This window comes from Eurypyga helias, unplaced genomic scaffold (genome assembly GCF_000690775.1).
Source record: "Eurypyga helias isolate BGI_N326 unplaced genomic scaffold, ASM69077v1 scaffold8281, whole genome shotgun sequence".
In the NCBI taxonomy this organism is placed as follows: Eukaryota; Metazoa; Chordata; class Aves; order Eurypygiformes; family Eurypygidae; genus Eurypyga; species Eurypyga helias.
The window spans coordinates 11,269-33,181 of NW_010228992.1; the positions used below are offsets into that span (position 1 = coordinate 11,269).

A 21,913-nucleotide genomic window follows, 5' to 3' on the forward strand; every position below is an offset into this window, starting at 1 on the left:
AGGGGAGGCTCAGGGAGACCTTATCGCTCCCTACAGCTCCCTGACAGGAGGGTGCAGAGAGGGGGGTTGGTCCCTTTTCCCAAGGGACAAGTGATGGGACAAGAGGAAACAGCCTCAAGTTGTGCCAGGGGAGGTTTAGCTTGGTATTAGGGAAATCCTTTACAGGAAAGGGCTGTCAGGATTGGAAGGGGCTGCCTAGGGAGTGGGGGGAGTCGCCATCCCCAGAGGGATTTGACATGGGGAAGAGATGCTCAGGGACATGGGTTAGCAGTGGGCTGGGCAGTGCTGGGTTAAGGGTTGGACTTGATGATCTTAAAGGTCTTTTCCAACATAAACGACTCCGTGAGAGGGGGAAGAGCTATGGGAGCACAACCCCAGTCTACTGAAGCAGAAAACTATACTCAGCTCCTACTTGCTCCATCCCCAGAAATCTACTTACCTTTTGGAGTCCTCCAAGAACAGGTCAGTTTTGGTTTGCTCAGAGAAGGCCTGTGGAGGAAGTAGAGAAATTTCAGGCACGTGACACATTAAAACAGCGGGTTGTTAACATCACTGGCAACCTGGAGCCTGAGCTCCTGGGTCCAGGCCTCCAGGAATCTGCTCTCCTCCTACTTGCTCCATCCCCAGAAATCTACTTACCTTTTGGAGTCCTCCAAGAACAGGTCAGTTTTGGTTTGCTCAGAGAAGGCCTGTGGAGGAAGTAGAGAAATTTCAGGCACGTGACACATTAAAACAGCGGGTTGTTAACATCACTGGCAACCTGGAGCCTGAGCTCCTGGGTCCAGGCCTCCAGGAATCTGCTCTCCTCCAGAGATAAGGCCCAGGCACGCTGGGGAGATCCACGCTCACAGACCCAGAGCAGCAGCTGGAGGCAGCTTGTGCTCAGTGCCTGGGGCTGGCCGGGGCAGAGATGCAGGGCTGGGCCTCTCCCCCATCACCAGCACTTGCCAGAGGCACCCGGGTGCCTCAGTTCTTGCACCGAGAGCTGGGGATGGCCACTGCGTCCGTGCAGGGGACCTGTGCAGCCTCTCCAGCTTTCGGGTGGGAAGCAGCTTACCTCTGCCCGGAGCCCGGGGAAGGTGGGGAAGGAGCTGTCAAGGATTGAGGAGTCCAGGTAGTTGTCGATCTCCAAGGACTGCTGGTCTGAGTGGGTCAGGGTGGGGGTGATGGAGACCTGCAGGAGACAGACAGGCTTGAGCTGGAAAAGGGAGGGATGGAGGGGCTCCCAGCCCTGCTGCTCAGCAGATCCCGTCAGCTCACTGCGCTGCTGGGGAGCTCCACGCGTGGGCAGGCAGGGCTGGGGGATCCCAGGCCCACCCAACAGGGCTGAGAACAGGCACAGGCCCATCCTCCACTGCCTCCTGGGCACCCTGGGACCAGGCACCACCGAGGCTGTCCCAGGAAGCCACACAAGGTTGCAACCTCCTACAAAGCAAGAAGTGCTTACAGGAACAAGAAATATCAGACACATTTGCTGCTCATCAGCCCCTGAGCAGCTGGCTGCAGCACTTAATGAGGCTGCTAATTGTGTCTAACTAGTCATTAAATCCCCAGCTAATCCTTTCACAGCTGCCTAACCACAGCTCTGCTCAGGCAGCTGAACTTGTGCCCAGGGTAGGCATTTCATTAGCAACGCTCCGCTGAGCATCTCCTGCCCATGCAGCGAAGGGTCGTACCTTTAAACGGCGTTTGGGTACCCATCACGTACCGAAATCAAAGGGGAGCAAGTGCCTAAACAGCTTTAAAATCTGCCCTTTGGGTCTCTGCTGGGCACTGTCAGAATCCAGGTGGTGATCTGTCCCTCTAAGGTCAGGGGCTGCTCCCAGCTCAGCAGGGAGGCAGAGATTTGCTAAGGGGTCTGGCCGTGGTGCCGGGCAGCACAGAGGCACAACAGGGAAAACGCAGAGCCCAGCACCACGAAGGGCAGAATCAAACCCCAGATGAGCAAACCGAGGGCAGCCTGCAACTACTTCTCCTCATTACCTTGCCACGAGCCATCCGGAAGAGAAATAAAATGACCAGGTAGAGAGGGTAGACCACCACGCTGGACACCAGACCAACAGCCACCGTGTCCACATTAACAGGGATCAGGTTGGAAACAGCCCCATTGCTGGAGAGAATCGGGAGAGATGAGAGACGGGGGTTAGCAGGAGCACTCAGGGTGGCCAACTGCACAAGCAGCGAGGTAAAATTGCACAACCAAGCATTTCGGATATGCAGAGAATTAAATAGGCATGGGTTGTGCTAAGAGATGGCACAGATCAAGCAGGTATGGGGAAAGCTGATCAGGTTGCCCTTGGTCATCCATGTCCTGATGCCAGGCTTTTTGGGACAGGGAGGGCGACTCAGGGCCAGAGCAAGGCACCTATTCCCAGCAGACGTAAGGTCTGGGCTGCCCTGTGTAACGGGAAGCACCGGAAGAGCCCTGAGGAGGTGGGGGACTGGCCAGAGCACCGAGGGACGCAGCGCACCTGAGGTGTATGTTCCCCACCACGCCGTACCACACCGCGTTGGCACAAAGGAAGAGGAAGATGAGGAGGGAGCAGCAGGTAGCTCTCTGGACACGGGTGAAGCGGCTGCGAGGCGGACGGTCCCACATGGACAGCCAGACATGCTTCTCGAAGAAACCCCGCTGCAGCTCTGCTATGAAGATCCGGGAGAAGCTCCTCAGTTCTGTCTCACCTGAGGACAAGAGGAGAGACTCAGGGCCGGCTGCGCTGCCGAGGGGACCCACCTGGACCTGCCACGCTCCCTCCTGCCAGACTGATACTCCAGGGACCACCCACCGGGTCCTTCCCACAGAGCTGGGTGCTCGCCACTCCTTGTCCTCTAGCATGAAGGACCCAGCAGCACACGAACCCAGCCCCACGCCCTGGGGAACGAGCACTCACTGGCAGCATAAACCTCCTTCTCCACCATGCCGTCATTCTCCTCGCTCTCCACCGACAGCCAGTCGTTCACCAGGAAGAAATAGCTCTTGCTGCTCTGCAGATCCCGGACTATGACGTGCTGCAGGTACCAAGAGGGGCTGAGTCCTGGAAGTTAAGAGATGAAGAAATGGGTTTCACGGCAGGTATTTCCTGTGTGGAATGGCAAAGTGAAGAGGAAACATGAGAGTGGGATGGCAGCAGTTACCCTTTGGCACTGCCTTCATCATCAGGAATTGCACAGTTCCTAGGAGAAAGGCTTGGCATCTCCCAGGCTGTACAGACATTCACAGCCACTGTCACAACACACTGCATCATATGTGCACGGGCTTAGAGCTGATACACTTCCCTGTGATGGGAAGTCCCCCCGTCTGAAATCCATGTCACCCCCAGCAATCTTCCCCCGAGCCCGTGGGTCACCATGGTCTCCAGGGCCTGGGTCATCAGGGCCAGTCCAGACTGTGGGCCCAGGGACCTCTCTTCCCCGTCTGAAATCCATGTCCCCCCCAGCAATCTTCCCCCAAGCCTGTGTGTCACCATGGTCTCCCATCAGGGCCAGTCTAGACTGTGGGCCCAGGGACCTCTCTCCCAGCCCAGGCAGAGCCTGATTCCAACCAGGACGTGCGACGGGTGCCACAGACCCGCACGCCCGCTCTCATCTCACCTTTGTTGTCGTGCCAAATGCGGATGCGCCAGATGCTCCCCAGGCTCCGCTCCGTTGCGATCTGAAACATGTCGAGGCTGTTGCGGTGGAAGGCATTTTCCCCATCCAGATGTCTGTGCCCACTTTTGTTTTCTACACCATACAGGGCGATCCCCACGTGGGCCGTGGTACCTGGCGGAGTTAAGGGGTCTCGGTTAGGGAAGCCCACCCAAGGGGGAGCCGTTCCCCAGCCCTGCCAGTGACCTGCTACCAGATCCAACGGCCCTTCAGAGGGAGGAAGGAATGTGCTTAAAGCCATCCCGCACCCTGGGACAGTGTTACACAGCCTGGAGGGCAGCGGCTCAGCTTGGCCTGGTGCATGGACCTTGGCATGCTCATGGTTCTCCTCTCTGGAGGGGACTGAATCCGACATTCCTTGCCTTGCTACTACCCTAATGGGAAGACGTGTTTATTCTGGATGTTCCTTCCAGCAAGGAGTTGAAAGACTTGTTTTCTTTGACTTCTCTCCGGTAGCAGATGTCAGATGGTTGGTCCACCTACTCAACCTGGATGGTCCTTGGGGTAGCTTCAGGGGAAAGCTGCTCCCAGTGAAACCAGTGGTTACACTAAGATCAATGGGAGCATGTTTCTGGCCGTGACATGGTGGCACTCCACCTCCGTCCTTGCTTAGAGCTTCCACATCCCAACTGCCCGGATTTCCAAGTCCAGGATGATGTTTCTGGCAGCTCTAGCTACAAGCCCAGCTCTCGATCAGAAGGCCAAGCTTCCTGCCTTCAGGCTGCCAGGAAGGACAGCAGAATAAAGTGATGGATGATGGAAAACAGTGAGATGGTCCATCTAAAGGGCCCACAAGACCTGGATGCTTCTGCAGGAGAGGGTCAGAGGAACAATCGCTGCCTCTTGGCTGTTCCTGCAGCCACAGCCCAGTCAGGGCAAGTAGGGTGGGGTATTTCTATACTGGGTGGCTCCTTTCAGCAGCAGTTACTTGTCCCACTCCGACAGCAAGCGATGGGGCAGCACGCTCTTCTCCACAGCTCTGACCTGCCCCATCATTGCAAAACTAACCCTGTGAACGCTGTGGGAGGCCCTGAACTGACCGCTCAGAGCTTCCCCAAACACCAGCTCAGCCCTGGGCCCTGCAGGGAACATCTGGAGCGTGATGTGCTGGGAGCTCAGAGGAGCTACACAGACGTTACCCAGGCCATCAAGCACAGGAATAGCCTACAGACTAACCTGATCCTCTGCCCCAGCCAGTTTTCACCAGGATCTCGTATTTGTACAGCCCGTTCTTCCCACAGAAGGGAATCACGCCCACTCGGTTGATGTCAATCATGTCCAGCTTGTGCACGATCAGTGCAGCCACGGAGTAGGTCACAAAGCAGACAGCACATGTCAGCAGGACAATGTAGTTGAGACCCGGGCCTGGAGCCTAAAAGGAAAGAAAAGAAGTCTGCTGAATGGCACTTTCCTTCCCCAGGAGGATCTCCCATTCCCCAGGAGTTGTGCTGCCTCCTTCCCGGCTGTAATCATCATCCTCAGACGTGATGCCCCATGCAGATAGAGACCTGTCCCTGCACAGACGGCACAGATCTGCAGCAGCCGGCTGAAGCTGCTGTAGCAGCTGCCAAGAGCTCTCTGCTCCCACTTGGGTCTCACTGATGGCTGGGAAGAGCCTGGACACCCTGGAAAGAAGGGAGCAGCTGGGATAAAACAGGGCTGGGAGGAACATTTGGCATCTCCCTAAGAGGTGAACACACTGCAAGGTGTCCAGAATAGAGAATAAAGCCATCTGCAAAGGTCTGTTTTTAGCAGCAGCAGGCAGGATTCACAATCAGAGGACTCAGCCCCTCCATGAGCTCTGCCCATCCGCAGCTCCCAAAGGCTCTCAGGTGCTCGGACTGGTTTGCCAGCTGGGCACCGGCCAGACACGATCCAGCTTGAACGTGAAGCCAACGGGACCCCGAGGCTTTCCTCTGGATGCCAACAATCAGCTCAGAGCGTGGCAATGCTGTGCAGCCTTTGCTCTGCTGTACTCACAGGCATGATGAACTGGACAGAGTTTGGGGGGACAAACAGGCTGGCCCCGAAGGCGGTGAGGTGCTGGGTTAAGCACACAGCCTGGTCTGGCCTGGTCTCCTCCAGCGGGACGATGCCTTCCGTCTTCCACCGTTTCTCCTGCTCGCTGAAGTACTGGCACAGGGAGGTGTACAGCCCCAGAGTCACCTCCACTGGTGACCAGCTGAAATGGTTTGTGATGTTGAAGTAATACTTCTGGATGGTGTCATCAGTTCTGGAGGAGGGAAAGACAGCACAGAGACATTAACCTGCTTGCTGAAGGGACACAAACCCCGCTGTGACAGTTGCGTGCCCATGGGAAGCATCCTGCTGCAGGGACAGCTGAGCACGTGATGAGGAGGAAAAGCCTAGTGAACGTGGTGTAATTTACACCGCCCTTTGGCTGTGCAGAAACTCTGGGGTTCTACAGACCACTTTACTCCTTTATCTTCACATTATTTTGGCAACTGGAGCACTACGTTGCAAATCCTCTTCCCTGCGCTTGCTCAGCTCGCCCACCCATCCTTTCCCATGTCCCACTGACCCGCACGACGCTTCCATAGCAACTCCATGATTTTGGCTGGGAACAGATTTGCTCATTAGACTGATTAATCCCTCTTTGAGAATTCTGTTATCAAAAGCTTCGGAAGCTGTGTCGACTCACACAACAGTGGCTCCACTCCTGCCCCACCTATTCCCAAGCTATCTTTTCTTCCCAATAATGCCAAGGAACGGCTCACAAATAATGTGAGGAGTGAACACCCATGCTCCTGGGCAAGGCATCACCTGAATACAAGAATCACAGAATCACAGGCTGGTTTGGGTGGGAAGGGACCTCAAAGCCCACCTAGTCCCACCCCCTGCCATGGGCAGGGACACCTTCCACTAGACCAGGTTGCTCCAAGCCTCATCCAGCCTGGCCTTGGACACTTCCAGGGATGGGGCATCCACAGCTTCTCTGGGCAACCTGTCCCAGTGCTCCCACCCTCTCCGGGAAGAATTCCCTCCTAATGTCCAAGACTGACTGCTCAGACAGAGTTTTGCTGCAAACCCCAACAGCCCAGCAGCAGAGCCCGCTCCAAGCCCAGGCAAGCCAGGTGGACGGGAGCCCAGGAGGGAATCTGCGTTCTCCTCCAGGTGGACGGGAGCCCAGGAGGGAATCTGCGTTCTCCTCCAGTCACCCATCGGGAAGACGAGCCCTAAGGACAGAGGGGCTGTTGTGAAGGTGACACTGCAGCTCAGGACGAGGCTAAGATGTGTGGGTGCTTTGCTCGAGGAAATGGTTTTGTGAGCTTCATGAAACAACCCCTGAATCTGCAAAGGTCAGCGTGAGATCCCTGGAGAAAGAGTCGTGGTAAAGGTGGGCAGCTCTGGGATCAGTAGGGCACAGAGGATGGAAGTCTGGACAAGCAACAAAAAAATCAGGCAAGTGAGCAGACTCATCAGTGGGAGATGCCCTGGCTGAGGGTCATGATACAGGGAACGTGATTTACAGGTCTAAAAAGGGGACCCCCCCTCACCTGGATCTGTGGCAAACCACAGAGCGCTGAGCTGCTTTTGCACCAGCAGCAGATGTCTGGGACGGGGGCAGTGCCAGGGTAGAAGAGGTGCCAGTGTTAGGGTGTATTTCTCCTGCCCAGGAGCTGCCTCCTCCGAGGGCAGAGGAGCCCCGTGGATAGTCAGAACAGCACCAGCCCCACAAGGCAGCCTGGCAAAAGCTATTCCAAGGCTCTCAGCATCCCTCTTCCATCCAGTGGGTGACAGGGATGGCAAGGGAGGCTTCTCCTACCTGGGTGAGGTGAAGAAGGTGTAGAGCTTGTGGTCACTTCCAGCCAGGGCATCCAGGCCAATTTTCTTAGAGGCACTGCAGTTGTGCTCGTTGGGCTCCGGTTCGTGGTGGAGATAAGCCATGATGAACGGCTCGGGCTCGCTCGCTATGTAGTGATCTGTGAGGGAGGGGGACAAAAAACAGAGGACGCTTTATAAACATTGGGAAGAGCTTGACCACAAGCCTGCTGCCAGCAGTGGATGTTCACGGAGGAGTATCAGGAACACAGAAATTTGGGAGAGATGCTTTTCCAACTGTCCTCTCTCAGTCTGCAGTTCTGAGGATCCCTGAGCTAGAGACTGTGGATACCATTGTACCTGACCCAGAGAGGGACAGGACCAAGTCCCTCCAGTGCTAATGTGGCTCAACAGAAGGGCTGGAAAGAGCAAAAGGGTTCTCAATGCCAGAATCCACAAGGAAGGATTATACTGGGGACTCGATAATGCCCGTGAGAGCTGGAAGCTTAACCACGCAGTGCGGAACCTGCTGGTTACACCTGACATCCCCTCCCACACCAGTTATCTCCTGACATCCCACACCAGTTATCTCCTGACATCCCCTCCCACACCAGTTATCTCCTGACACAGCTCCTTTGCTGCAGCACCCAGCCCTCCTCTCCCATGGGAAAACATAGCAAAGAGCTTAAAGAGTTGGATGTGTCTGTGCTACCGTTCAGGACTCTGTAAGTGAGCTGGAAGTGCAGTCCTGCTTCTCTGTTGTTGCTCTCCATGGTCACAATGAGGTTCACGGAGGTTCTTGCCTCGATGACTTCAGTGGCAGCAGAGAGATTGTCAGCATCCGTGTTGTTTGACACCATTACGGTGATGGCTTTCTCCGAGTCCAGGCTCCCAATGGGGATCTGCACCCCGTTGTGTGTCTGAAACTCCATGGAAGCGACCTTGGTGGACACGGTGTAATTGCTGATGTAGCCAAAAGGGAAAGGATTGGAGTCCACTTGGAACATGACTTGAATGACATCCGTCAGGTTGGAAAGGGTGGTGTTGAACGCCTGGGGGATGGAGAACTGGCAGTTTGGTGTGTTTTCGTAGCAAAGCAAGTTAAAGGGATCAGACCGCTTGCCTGTGGCCTTAATTTCTCCTCCCACCAGTTCAAGGGGCTCTTCATTCAGCACTCGAGACTTCATGAGGATGCGCATCAGGCTGGAGGACAGGTTGTAGGCTTTGGGAGCCAGCAGCAGATTGTGGGAATCAGCAAGCAGCTCCTGGGGCTTGGATTCTTGTGAAACCGTATTGACGAGGTGAATTAGGTCGCCTGCCAGGAGAGAAAGGAAGGTGCAAGCTGAGGAAGTGGTAAATAGCCAAGCTAACTGGTACAGCCTAGATAATGTCTGACACCTTCCCACAACAGACAAGTCTTCCCTTAGTGTCTTCTCACTGTAACTCAACACTGTGCACTGGAGTGTTCAGTGGCCCATAGCTAAAAATAGAGCTGTCAGCGATTCCTGCAGTTTCTCAGCTAACCTACAAGGTCTGGTGGTGAATACTGAATCACAACAGCCTTTCATTTCCTCCTGTGAAGTGACTAGAAGAGCAGATTGGGAACCAGGGAAGGAATGGATAAAGCAAGCATAGGTTACTAAGTTTTAGCTCTATAAAGTGGTGAACATTAAGGAACGTGGAACAAGGAGTGCAACAAAAGTGCCTCTGCTTCCTCCCAGGTGGGAATTTCCACATGGTGTTCATGGGTGCCCCAGTGAAGTTTGGCAACCTCCTCAGACTGCAAGCAGGAAGGCAAGCATCTGGAAGCTATAGTTGTTACTCACTGTTTACTAAAAAGACAATTCCCTGGAGTTATTAGTGAGTTTGTTAACAAGTGCTGCATTTAAATGTCCACACAGACAGCTGCCAAAGCCAGCACAATGCTGGGAAACGTGCAGGGAGAAGAAAGCAGTGGGGTGCCACACTCCAAACGTTAGATGTGACCACCCTAACAGCTTGAAAAGGCCTGAGCCAAACCTCTAATGGTACAGGAGAAGGCGCAAAGCTTCCCTCGGCCTGCTTCTGCCCAGCACCCTGTGCCCATTGCCCTCCACAATGCCTGCTCAACCCCCCTTCCCCCTTCCTGCATGAACAGAACTGACCTGTGATGTTGAGGATGTTGTCGGCGATGCCGGTCGGTGTCACAGTGCCCTGGGTTGTTTCCCCCTGGAGGATGGTCATCATGCTCTCCAGCTTGTTCAAGGTCCTGGACAGGCACGACTTGCACACCAGCTCCTTGCTCACCACCTGCAGAGGGGAACACAGTCTGATGCAGCAGGAACAGCCCCAGGGAAAGGCAAAGACAACTGTGGGCAAGTTGATAGTATCATGGAATGGTTTGGGTGGGAAGGGACCTTAAAGCCCACCCAGTCCCACCCCCTGCCATAGACACCTTCCACTAGACCAGGTTACTCCCAGCCTCATCCAGCCTGGCCTTGGACACTTCCAGGGATGGGGCATCCACAGCTTCTCTGGCAACCTGTCCCAGTGCCTCACCACCTTCTGTGTCCTGACGTCCCATCTCCATCTCCCTCTTTCCATTTAAACCCGTTACCCCTTGTCCTGTCACTGCCTGCCGTTGGAAAAATCCCCCCCCCAGGTTTCTTGTAGCCCCCCAGGCACTGGAAGGGGCTGAAGGTCTCCCTGGAGCTTCCCTTCTCCAGGCTGAACCCCCCAATTCTCCCAGCCCGTCCCCACAGGAGAATTTCAGCTGGCTCAGCCCTGCAAAGACCACAACACATTCCTTCCAACACCACTTGCACTCCAGAAGTCACCTCTGCTCTTTCCAGCCTCAGGGAGGTGACAGCAGAGACCAAGTCTGCTCTGTTCACACCAAGAGTTGCCAAGGAGTTGGTGGTGTCTCCAGGACTCTTCCATCCACCTCCCCTCATGTTGCCACCTGCCAGCAGGCAGGATGCCGAGAGTCTGATGGAGGATGGATCAGGGTTGGAAAGAGCAACAAAGGGCAGCATATTCAAGTTCCTTGGAGTTGACTTTCAAGGACCAAGCATGTCCTTGGGCCATCCACTACTTCTACAGAAATGAAGCAGAAGGAGCTGGATAGGATTCCTGCACCACTCCGCTGTTTTCAATGGATGAAAGATTTAGCCCTGGCTGAATCCATTTCAGTGTCCAAATACTCTGGTGGGAGGAGAGCTGGGAGAGGGATGCTGCCACTCAGGCATGATGGATGTCCCTCCCTCTGCTCCCAGATGTGTCCAAGAAACAGAATGTTCCAGCCATGGCCCGGAGCTCCCGGCGCTCTCGAGGGCTGGATGGGAGGGACAGAGGCAACACATGGAAGCTGTTACCACAACCCCATTCCTTGCTCTTATTCATCCTCTTTCTTTTAATCATCATAGGATTCAGACGTGATTCACCATATGTTTTAGTGAAGAATCAAAACAGCATCTGCAGGTCTAGAATTCCCCCTTTTCTGCTCTTGCTAGTAAGCGATGGGAAGGGAGGACGTACTGTGTAAATCTGAGTCTGGAGGAACGGTCAGGTATCAAGGAGGTGGGGAAGAAAAAGGGTTACGGGAAGGAACCACCCAAGGGGAGCTACTGCTTAGGAAGGAGAATCGGCTAAGAAGACTGAGATTCTCATTTTTCCCCTCCAGGAGAAATTAATCCTGATTTTTCCCCTCCCCTGTAGGTAAAATCAAAAAAGCATCAGCACCGATTGACGCTTCTACAGGGAAGGAAACGTGTGAACTCCCCGCTAGTCTCACCCACTTGGGAAATGCTACATCACTGTTTTTCTAAGCTTTTCATTCCAATCCAGAGCACAAACTAACCCTGGAATGTCAGCTTCTCCCCTGGAACAAAAATTCGATTTCTAGGCTTAAGGTTCCGCAGCGAGATCAAGTCACAGGGCAAGAGCACGCGGGAACGACAGAAACCAACGGATCCGGCATCAGAACGGGATGTGCCGAACCCCAGATCCCTGAACAAAGATGGACAGAGAGAAGTGATTCGGGGGGGTTTAGGGACTCTGTGGGTGGGATGCAGCAGTCTGTCCATCACTCCAGCGACAGCCTCTTCCTACCAAGCAAGGCTGCTGACCTGGTACAGCCAAGGCCAGGGTACCCGACTCCAGTCCCAAAAGCAGAGATCTGGGAGGGCGGGGAGGAAGAGCATGCCAGAGCAGACTGGCTGACCACCAAACCCTGAGCATGTTATATAACCGGGCTCTCTTCCCTTTGCCCATCTGACAAAACACACAGAGCCACTCCTAAATCCACCGGGCAGCAGCCCCAGCACCGGGGAGCTGGCGCTGCGAGCTGGCTGGGGAGCACAGCGCTTCCAGGCAGCAGCCGAGCAGAGCAGTGCTGCTCGTCTCGTCGGGTAAAATAGGGCTGGAAGCCCATCCTTGGCACTGGCCCCCGGCTCAAGGCAGGTCCAGCTCTACTTGTGTTACTCCTGATGCAGTCCAGCCTGCCCTTGGAGGTTCTGCGACTCCTCAGGAACTTATTCCAGTGTTTCTCCAGCCTGCCGAGGCTTCTCCTGCAGTTCCCATCTCCAAGTGAAGGTACCTAATCGCTAGCAAGCTGTTGCACCAGGGCTGGTACCACGGAAGCAGCAGAGTTCTCGTAGGTGCTGGAATGGTTTGGGTGGGAAGGGACCTTACAGCCCACCCAGTCCCACCCCCTGCCATGAGCAGGGACACCTTCCACTAGACCAGGTTGCTCCAAGCCTCATCTAGCCTGGCCTTGAACACTTCCAGGGATGGGGCATCCCCAGCTTCTCTGGGCAACCTGTCCCAGTGCTCCCCCCCCTCTCCGGGAAGAATTCCTTCCTTATATCTAATCTAAATCTGCCCCCTTTCTGTTTAAACCCGTACCCCCTTTTCCTGTCACTCTCTGCCCTTGGGAAAAGCCCCCCCCAGCTTTCTTGTAGCCCCCCCAGGCACTGGAAGGGGCTCTGAGGTCTCCCCGGAGCTTCCCTTCTCCAGGCTGAACACCCCAACTCTCCCAGCCTGTCCCCATGGCAGAGGGGCTCCAGCCCTTGGAGCATCCCTGTGGCCTCCTCTGGACTCGCTCCAACAGCTCCGCGTCCCTCTGCTGTTGGGGGCCCCAGAACTGGAGGCAGAACTGCAGGGGGGTCTCACCAGAGCGGAGCAGAGGGGGAGAATCCCCTCCCTCGCCCCCCTGGCCACGCTGCTCTGGATACAGCCCAGATACGGTTGGCTCTCTGGCTGCCAGCGCACATGACCGGCTCATGGCCAGCTCTTTGTCCTGCAGTCTTCCAGCACACGAATGCACCATCTCGCCCACACCTGACGGATCGGTGGCACGGTGAGGGGCAGAGCTGACCACACTCTGGACATCACCACAGAAACTCTAATGATGCCAACAAGTGGTACTTGTCCTCCCTGTGCGGGGTGTGTGGGGCAGACAGGGAAGCAGAACAAGAATTGCAGAGCATCTAAGGTGCACCTGGAAGAGCAGGAGGTGGTGACGGAGAACATACCGTGCACTGCGCCAAGGCAGCCGAGATCTGCTGGATATCATCGACCGTGTTCACGTTCAGCGAGTTCAGGGTTTCTGTGATGTTGTTGCGAGTCCAGGTCCGGAGTTCAAATTCATTCCCAGTCTCAGGTTCCAGAAGCATGGACCGCTCGTACTGGAGGGGGATAAAATCAGCTAGAGTGAGGGAATGCATCAGGTTGTTTCCGAGGAGGATGCACTGTGCTGAAGTCACCTCCTCCCTGCATTATCTCCTGCCTGTGCTTCTCCCCAGGGGGTGATTTAATGAGCTGTGTTTTCAGCACAACTTCCTCAATTTCACTTGTGCTCTCCAAGCAATTAGCTTAACAGCCGTGCACTTGACAGCTAAGCAGTACACCAGCACGCAGTCCTTACCCAGCCACGCACAGAGGGATCGCCCCTGCCTGGCATCCAGGCATGCAGCAGGCTCTTATCCAGGAGGAAAGCACACATATGGACCAACACTCCTGCCCTGCCTACAGAGATGCCCACGTAGGGACTGGGTCCTACCTTAGGTAGGTGTGAAAGTGAACGCTGCCCAGAGAACGATGCTCCTGCACTGGGGATTATGGGGCCAGAAGACCTTTCTAGCAGCACTAGCTCAGCAGCCAGGACAAGGAGGTCTCCTTAGCACCCAGAGCATCACCTGAGCAGCTACAGAGAGTTTCCAGCCCTGCTGAGGTGGAGTGGAAGGAGCTGTGAAGGAGGTGGGGCAATTTGGGCTAAGATTCCTGTTTCTAAATTCAGTGTTTAGCCTTGCGGTTGGCTCTAAAGAGGATCAACTCCCAGAATATGAGGGAAAAACAGCAGGCTGCATGGGAGAAACCCAGGCCACTGCCTTCTCAGGGAGCCCTGTTTGGCTTTGCAGCCCCTCTGCCTTCCCTGGTCACTGTGTGGCTGGAGCTTGTTACTCTTTCTGATGCATGAAAATAGCTCCAGCCCAGCTCCCAGCACACACGTACGCTGATTTACATGAAAAACTGGAGTCATTTCCCTACCTTGCTGTACTAAACCTGGCCAAAGAATATTACTGGGGATTGCAAGGCCTTCTGGAGGCCCCTCTTGGGCAGAGAGTGCTGCTTTACCTCATTTAAGATGGTGATGAGGGCCAGAGAGTACTCAATGACCTGCTGAGGGTCCCCTTGTTTCACTAACCCCTGGAGCACGGTGTCGGTTTGATTGTAGAGCCAGTGGGAGAGGCTGGGGAAGCCCTCGGGTAAGCCGATTTCCATGGAGCAAGCGTTTGGGTTAAGTGCAGACCATCAAACGGGGAAAGGGGCAGGATCTGCCCTTCAGCTGGGAAGGAAGACGATGGGGGAAGCAGGTGGTTAAACGAGCACAGCATTGCCCACACCAGTTTGCACCAGCTCTGTGCAGGACCCTGCTGGACCTAAGCCTGGTTCCTCACTGGTACTGCTCAGTGAAGCTGCGGGTGGAGGATGCACACGGATGCACTGAACCCAGAGGAGAAAATCCAGGTTTAGTTTGATGGAGCAGAAAGAACACATCAAAACAAGGTCAGCGTGCTGGAAGGAGCTGCACTGCTTTTGGCATCGCTCCCTGGGGTCTGCGGAACAGCTGGGACACAGATCCTCCTGCGCAGGCACTGCAGGACTGTGTGCTCCAGCTCGGGAGGCCGGGACCACATGGACAGTGCGGGGAGTTGCAAATGAGCCTGGAGAAGGAGCAGTTCTACAGCTCGGTTGGGCAGCAGAGACCAGCCCAAAGACCTCTGGGGACCCTGACCTGCGTGGAGCACCCTGGGGTGTCTGCAGAAGGGATAACGGGGCTTTCAGATTCCAGCTGCAATCCCTTCCACCCTCTGCAAATGCACGTGCTCTCCCCCTCGGCTCCAGGGGGACCTCCCTGGCCCTTGGCAGTGGGACACCAGCCCAGCCGCAGCACATGAGCTTGCTGTGCCAACACCCCTTTGAGGGGGCGGAGAGGGTGGCAGAGCACAGAGATCTTCTGGGAAAGTGACATCGTGCCTTCAAAGCGAGGTGTCACCAGGGAATTGCCCAGAGAAGCTGTGGACGCAGGGGGTGGGACTGGGTGGGCTGTAAGGTCCCTTCCCACCCTAACCATTCCATGATTCTATGATTTTATGAATTCAGGGGGTGCTCAGGAAAGCAAGAACATATGGGAAGTTCTCCCCCTTGAGCGATGACCAGAATTCTCTGCGTTGCACTTCTACTGAGCCCCCCGGCTTTCCTGCCAGCAGCCCTTCCAGGAGGCAAACATTTCGCCCAGGCTCTGCCGAGCCCTTCGGGACTGGGATCCAGTGGTCAAGCCACTGGACTGGGATTCAGGAGCCAGGGCTGGTCACCAGCACTGCTGTGTGATCCCAGCCGGCGAGCAGTGGGTCTTACCGGTTAACGGCCACCACGGTTGCTCCCAGCTGGTCCTGCACGAGGACTGCCACCGACACCAGGAAGCCGCTCTCACGGAAGCCCGGGGGCAGGAAGGCGCTGTGCTCGGCACGGCTGCCCTTGTACATGCAGAACTCATGGTAGTGCCCGGCCCTGCGGCGGGAGGCCAGGAGGATGTACACCAGCGGCCCCCTCCGTGTCCTCCGTGTCCCGCCAGCCTGCAAAACAAACCCAAACGGGGGGTCTGACACGGGGCAGGGGCATGGCAGGGCTGCAGTCACCACGCCAAAGCCCAGCCCACCCGCCAGAACTGGCTTTGCCCAGCAGTGACCCTTCCCATCCCTGGCACGTCCCACTCCGCTCAGCACTTCAGCGTGGCCCCTGCCCTCAGGGCTGTCCCCAGCAAGGTGTCACCCTGCTCTGGCAACGGGATGGCTGTCCCCACGGTGAGGACAGCTTGGGGACTCCACCAGGCTGGAGAGACGTGTTCAGGTTAAGCTCGGACCCTCTCTGAATTTTTCTGATGTTCAGGTGTTTCTGTTTTGGTGTTTGGGTCCTGTAACGTTTAAAGGAATTTGTGAAGAGTTCATGACCCAAATAAAAATGGGAATAACTCTCGTGGGGTTGGGAACAGCACTGAGCCACGGCCACAGCTCCTGTACAAGCCCTGCAAAGCCTGGCATGACAGAGGCTCAGCGCTGCCCTCAGGCAGTTCAGTGTCGCAGGGACAACCGAGTGGAGGATAAAACTTGCTGAAAGGTTCCCTTGGAGCTCCCAGGAATTACGGGGAGTCATGTGGGAGCTGGGAGTTGGGAAATTCACTGCGAGTTTAGCAGTGAGCACCGTCAAAGGTGCTGGCTCTGCCAGGGCTCACTGCACTGGACATTTTATGTATCCTGTGGGATTCACTTTGGCTTGAAAACAACCACCAAGAGCTAAACGCCCCCCGCTCCAGCGAGGTATTGATTTCAGAATTATTCTGGGTAGCTCAAAACGTACCAAAGTTACACCCATACCATGCTGAATACACTTCTGCTGCTCCCCCAGCTTCAGCTGGGCTTTGGTGAGCAGCCCCCCCGAACCGGTAGAATTCATCATCTCCTCGGCAGCGTGGCTTCCCAGCATTTGTGCACAGACAGCATTCATCTCTTAACACTAATCATTTGGGGAAATATGGTTTTCAGAGGCACTTATTCCTTGGCCCAAGGCTACAGGATGTCAGCCAGGCCACTTTTTTCCAAAGCTAGACTCGTTGCTGTCTCTGCAGCTGGTTGAGAAGGTAACTGCCGACGGGAACATCCAGCCCACATGGCAGAGGAGGCCCCAGTGTCTTTTGACAATTCCCACATATGTGTGACTCAGTTTTGGGCACCTATCTGCTTTTTCCTGCACAGAAATACCAGTTTCTTCTGCAAGTCCTGGCCTGGATATCACCGCTACTACATGAATTAGGATTTTAAAAAGGTGTCTGCCTGCTACTGTGAGTTGTAGAGCTCCACAATTTGGGCACACAAAGCTGCTCCTGGTCCAAGCTCTGGGGATCAGAAGTGGATGGATCCACTTCAGAACTTGGACCTGGGCAACAGTGTGCTGGGATAGGAGCTCAGGGTAAAGAAAACATCTGCGGGAAGAAAGGCAGCTGGAAATGTGCTGGTCCTTAGAGCCCCTTCCAGTGCCTGGGGGGCTACAAGAAAGCTGGCGGGGACTTTTTCCAAGGGCAGGCAGTGACAGCACAAGGGGTAACAGGTTTAAACAGGAAGAGGGAGATTGAGATGGGACACCAGGGAGGAATTCTTCCCGCAGAGGGTGGGGAGCACTGGGACAGGTTGCCCAGAGAAGCTGTGGATGCCCCATCCCTGGAAGTGTCCAAGGCCAGGCTGGATGAGGCTTGGAGCAACCTGGTCTGGTGGAAGGGGTCCCTGCCCGTGGCAGGGGGTGGGGCTGGGTGGGCTGTAAGGTCCCTTCCCACCCAAACCAGTCTGTGATTCTACAACTCTACGGTCCTGAGCAGAGAGGGCTGGGAAGTGCCCAGCACCGCTGGCCGCACACTCTCACCTGCACACTCAAAGTGCACCTTTGTCATCAGAGCCTGGAGGGGTCCTTTGGGAGACAGCCGGCAGGACCCTCCGACGGGCGGCTGGTTTGGGAGCAGATCGATGGAGGCGAATCCTTCCTCCCCTGTTATGAGGTCTGTGATGTGAAGGGTGAACGTATACCCCTCCCCATCCTTCAGTGCCCCTTGCCTCAGGACCAGGTTCATTCCGGTGTCGCCAGTGGAGGTAGTTTTTTTGTCCAGGACGAGAGACTTGTTTTTAAAGCTGTGCGCTGCCCATCTCTGAGGGATGAAGAGGGAAAAGACAGGAGAGGTTTTGTTTAAGTCTGAAGTTATGTCCTTAAAATGTTTTCAGATTGAGTCTCTTATAAAAAGTAACAGATTTCTAGTGGGAGCGTCTGCCAAATTTGCAGTTGATAATTCAGCTTTAGTCTTGTGTGCTACAGCAACAAGAACTGGAACCTTTCCAAAATGTCTGGTGGGAATATTTCCACTGTGAGATCTACTTTAGTCTCTGGGATTACATCACCCTCCGACAGAATATTTCATAATGCAGAATACAAAACACAGGAAATAAATTAAGTACTGGTGGAGTCTCCACGGGATACCATGTTTTATACACTTCAAGCGGAACGTGTCCTGGATGGTTACCGTCAGCAGCATAAATGTACAGTTGTGACAGCAAGAGGAACAGTGAGATAGCCGGCCAGAAAATGCCATGCAAGTACACGCAGGGCTTGCTGGGAGCAATACGGACCAGGTCTCGCAACGGGACTTCCACCTCTGAGACCCGCTTCATTCCACAGGTTGCAGAGATGCTGTGTGGTGGAGTCTGTGATTAGAGGAGGGCTTGGAGACTTGAGGGATCAGAAGAGACTGAACAACCTCTGCTTGAGCCACCAGAATAATGGGCTAAATGCCAAGAAGCAGGGAAAAGAGAACACTTCCCAGACAGGACAAGAAGTGGGTTTTGCGTGAAAAGAGCTGATCACACAGGGTTGGCTTGAAAACAACCCAGCACAACTTGCCCTTGGGTAGGTTGAGCCACTGATGGAAGACTGCCAGCCCACATGTCCTGCAGCCTGCAGGCACAACCCAGGGCAAAGGAAAGCTCTGGACATCTCAGAGAGGGTCTAGTGGCTACAGGACACAGGGAACTGCTTCCCATGCTCTCCCCACCTCCTCCATGCTGCTGAGACACAGCAGAGCATGCGGGAGCCCTCAGCACACCAGGCCAGCCTGGTGCAGGGCCTGTTTTCAGCTCCCCAGCCCAGTCCTGCAGCCAGTTTCAGGGGCTGTGATGCAGAGACCAGCTTCAGCCTTCATCCCCTCAGCCAGACCCAGCCTGGACTGCATTTACAGGCAGACTGTGGCCCCTCCTTGTGCCTATGCCAGTTTAGGTCCAGGACTTCATCTCCCCCAACAGCCTTCCCACGCTGTTCTCATGGACCCTCCCCTTCTCCCTGAAGTCCCCTAAAGGTGAAGCAAAAACTTGCTTTACCCCAAGCTTGGAGTCGTTGTGACAGTTCTGGCAGGTCCCCTCCAAGTAGACGTAGGAGCTCTTGCTGACTTCATAGACAGACTGAGCCTTGCAGGAAACACACTCCAGGGACACGATTGGGACTCCCCCCTTCTTGATGAATACCTGGAAAGCAAGAGGCTCCATCAGAAGATCTGAGACAAAAATGCAGACATCTAACAGGTAAGTAGACATCTAACAGGTAAGCAGGTATCCCAACAGCTGGTTCTGCAAGGAGGAATCGCTCTGCACCAGCCCAGTCTGTGCTGAGGGAACAGCAGAAAGGGATTTCCAAGGGATTTCAGGTCAGATTTAAGCTACATCACTTTTCTTACACTGGCCAAGATGAGTTCTTCAGGCACTGACTTTCAAGAGCCATCCGATGCCAAGCTGGGCCAATCTAGGTAATTCCGGATTTACAATATTTACCTTATTTTATTTACTTAATTTACACTTTTTAACACGATGAATCCCTTTCAAAACACCCCTCTGGTCCCTGTGCTGCAGTCCCAGCAAGTCCTGCTCGTGCTGTCGGCTGGGGATGCTGCAAACTGAAGCCTGTCTCAGGGGAGCTGTCAGCCCTACACAAATGGGACCTGCGTTAAAGCCCGGAGAAGAGGAGCAGTCTAACTGGGAGGAGGAAAGCCCAAGCACAAACCAAACATCTGGTGAGCACCTGCCCCAGGAAGCAACTGCAGCTCTCCTTTTTTTTCCATGGGCCAAACTCTCAGACCTGGCTCCGCAGCTGCGGAGTGCCTGAGCCAGGGAGGGAGTGACAGCAGATCTGCCGTGGGCACGGGAGTGTGGGGCTGTGGGTCCTCGACTCGGCAGGTTACTAAATGGGAAGGTCTGGCAGTCTGGAGGGCTCAGAGTGCAGCAGGGAGCCTGGGTTTACTGGGGATGTGCTGCCCTGTGCATGGTCCGGCTGTCTCCCCCATCCTTGCTCTGAGCTTGGCCACGTTGCAGGACCTGATGCTTGGCCTCGGAGTGCAGTGCCTGTGCTGAGCCACCAGCGCTTCTGACACTACCTGTGTCCCCAAGGGACAGGAGCGATGCTAAAAACAGCCAGAAAACCCAGCTCCCACTGTGCATCAAACACATTGCGCTCTGCAGCCTGGACAAACCACCTTTTCCAGAGAGCAGCATGTTATTCCAGGCTTTTAGCTCACATCCCGAGACATCCAGCACACCTCCCCACAAAGCACTCAGACAGGGGAGAGCTTTAGAAGCACCGGTGGCTCAGACACAACAGCTATTGAGCTCTGACCCCTGTACTGCGTCTGAATTCCTCCGATCCCTTAGGAAACGGGGCTGTCCAGCATTCCACAGAACCCTCTGCCCTGGCATAATGAATACGCCCAATTCAAAGACAGTAATGAAGACATTGTTTAACATGGCAGACTTTTAAGAGGATAAATATTCCCCAGCACTAAGACGGAGTGCACTGAAGCTTCGTTCATTCCTACAGTATCTGCGAACTCCCTGCGCCACTGGAATGGTTGTTTTGCGCTCATGCATGGAAACCAGATAGTACGGAATGTCCTTGAAAGACTATCAATTTTATTCTTCTTTTTTTTCCTCTTTATCCTCCCACTTTGGTTTAAAACCCAGGCAGTAAGAGTTTCCACTTTCAGACTAACTACATCTCTAGCTGCCAAGCGCACCACGATGGACGTTTCTGACACAAACCATAACTGCTGTCGGACTGCAGATGCATTCGGCGTTAGGCTTAACACGACATAAACAACCTGCGCTTCAAAAAAATCCTCCCTTAAAAAAATCCAGAAAGAGAGAAGAGAGGAAGTGTTGACAGGAAAATTAAGCACCAGTTCTTAGGAAGCTCTGTCTGGGCAAAAACCAGGGAAGAGCCCGGGATTGCACGCAGTGGCGGAACAGCTACCGACCACGGGCTCCTACGGCAGATCCACGTTTGCAGACTCCCAGTTCCCCAAACAGTGGCCAGTACCATGCAGGGCTGGGTCACTAACGCAGCCTCAGCACAGAGGGGGACTAAGGCAAGGTCTAAAGGAAGGAAGAAACTACAAGAACTTGGCAGGACAAGCAAAAAGTGCTGCTCAGGGCAGCATCAAATGAAGATATCACAGCAATACCCATGTCTGTTCCTGCCAATGACCTGAATGAGATCCGTTATGGTGCCCTAAAAACCTGCTTCCCCTCCTTTCACGTGCTGGCTGGGGCAGGTGGGTAGTGCCAGCTTCCACACCCCCCCGTGAACTGGCATAGGCTCCTGGATGGGGCCAGGAGACGCATCCGGGGATTCACCCATGGCTGGGCACAGTCCTGACCCAGCAGAAACTTCCTTATAGTGAGACCTCACAGCCCTTTCCAGTGCCTGGAAGTGACAGGACAAGGGGTAATGGGTTTAAACAGAAAGAGGGAGATTGGGATGGGACATCAGGAAGGAATACTTCCCGCAGAGGGTGGGCAGGCACTGGGACAGGTTGCCCAGAGAAGCTGTGGATGCCTCATCCCTGGAAGTGTCCAAGGCCAGGCTGGATGAGGCTTGGAGCAACCTGGCCTGGTGGAAGGTGTCCCTGCCCATGGGTGGGACTGGGTGGGCTTTGAGGTCCCTTCCCACTCAAACCAGTCTGTGATTTTGTGACTCTGAAAAGGGCCTCACACCCCCAGCTCAGCTGTGTCCGGCAGCAGGCACAGAGGGACAGAAAGCGACAGTTGTCTGTGGTACGTACGGTTTGATTTGTTGCCTCAGGACTCATACCCTCCTTCCTGACGGTGAGGTCGAACGTGTACTCCACATCTGCTTCTAATACAGCTTTGGAAACTGTGACAATTCCTTCCTTGGCACTGAAATTCAGAGAGCACCCTGCAGCCGAGCTCTGCTTGCAAGGAGAAAAGAACTTTCAAACCCTCCTTGGTACGGGTGCACATCGGGTTAGTCCACAGCCAAAACATTCAGGTCCACCCAAAGTCACTGTTACAGACCCTACTGTGCAATGCCAGCACTGGGGTGGGAGAAAAGGGGTGGTGTG

At 54.8% G+C, this 21,913-nt stretch overlaps 1 protein-coding gene across 1 annotated transcript in view; it reads right to left on the reverse strand.

Annotated features, from left to right (window-relative positions):
* Positions 1 to 21,913, reverse strand: part of LOC104516036 (polycystin-1-like) — a gene marked incomplete at both ends in the record, with an annotated part of 55,326 nt that overhangs the window by 10,884 nt on the left and 22,529 nt on the right. Inside the window, 18 exon segments of the mRNA XM_010160230.1 lie at positions 640 to 689; positions 1,058 to 1,174; positions 1,984 to 2,110; positions 2,472 to 2,682; positions 2,892 to 3,035; positions 3,592 to 3,762; positions 4,825 to 5,020; positions 5,629 to 5,881; positions 7,436 to 7,592; positions 8,144 to 8,746; positions 9,576 to 9,720; positions 12,945 to 13,097; positions 14,047 to 14,198; positions 15,332 to 15,521; positions 15,523 to 15,548; positions 17,386 to 17,665; positions 18,885 to 19,028; positions 21,614 to 21,760. Coding sequence (XP_010158532.1) covers positions 640 to 689; positions 1,058 to 1,174; positions 1,984 to 2,110; positions 2,472 to 2,682; positions 2,892 to 3,035; positions 3,592 to 3,762; positions 4,825 to 5,020; positions 5,629 to 5,881; positions 7,436 to 7,592; positions 8,144 to 8,746; positions 9,576 to 9,720; positions 12,945 to 13,097; positions 14,047 to 14,198; positions 15,332 to 15,521; positions 15,523 to 15,548; positions 17,386 to 17,665; positions 18,885 to 19,028; positions 21,614 to 21,760 — 3,266 coding nt within the window.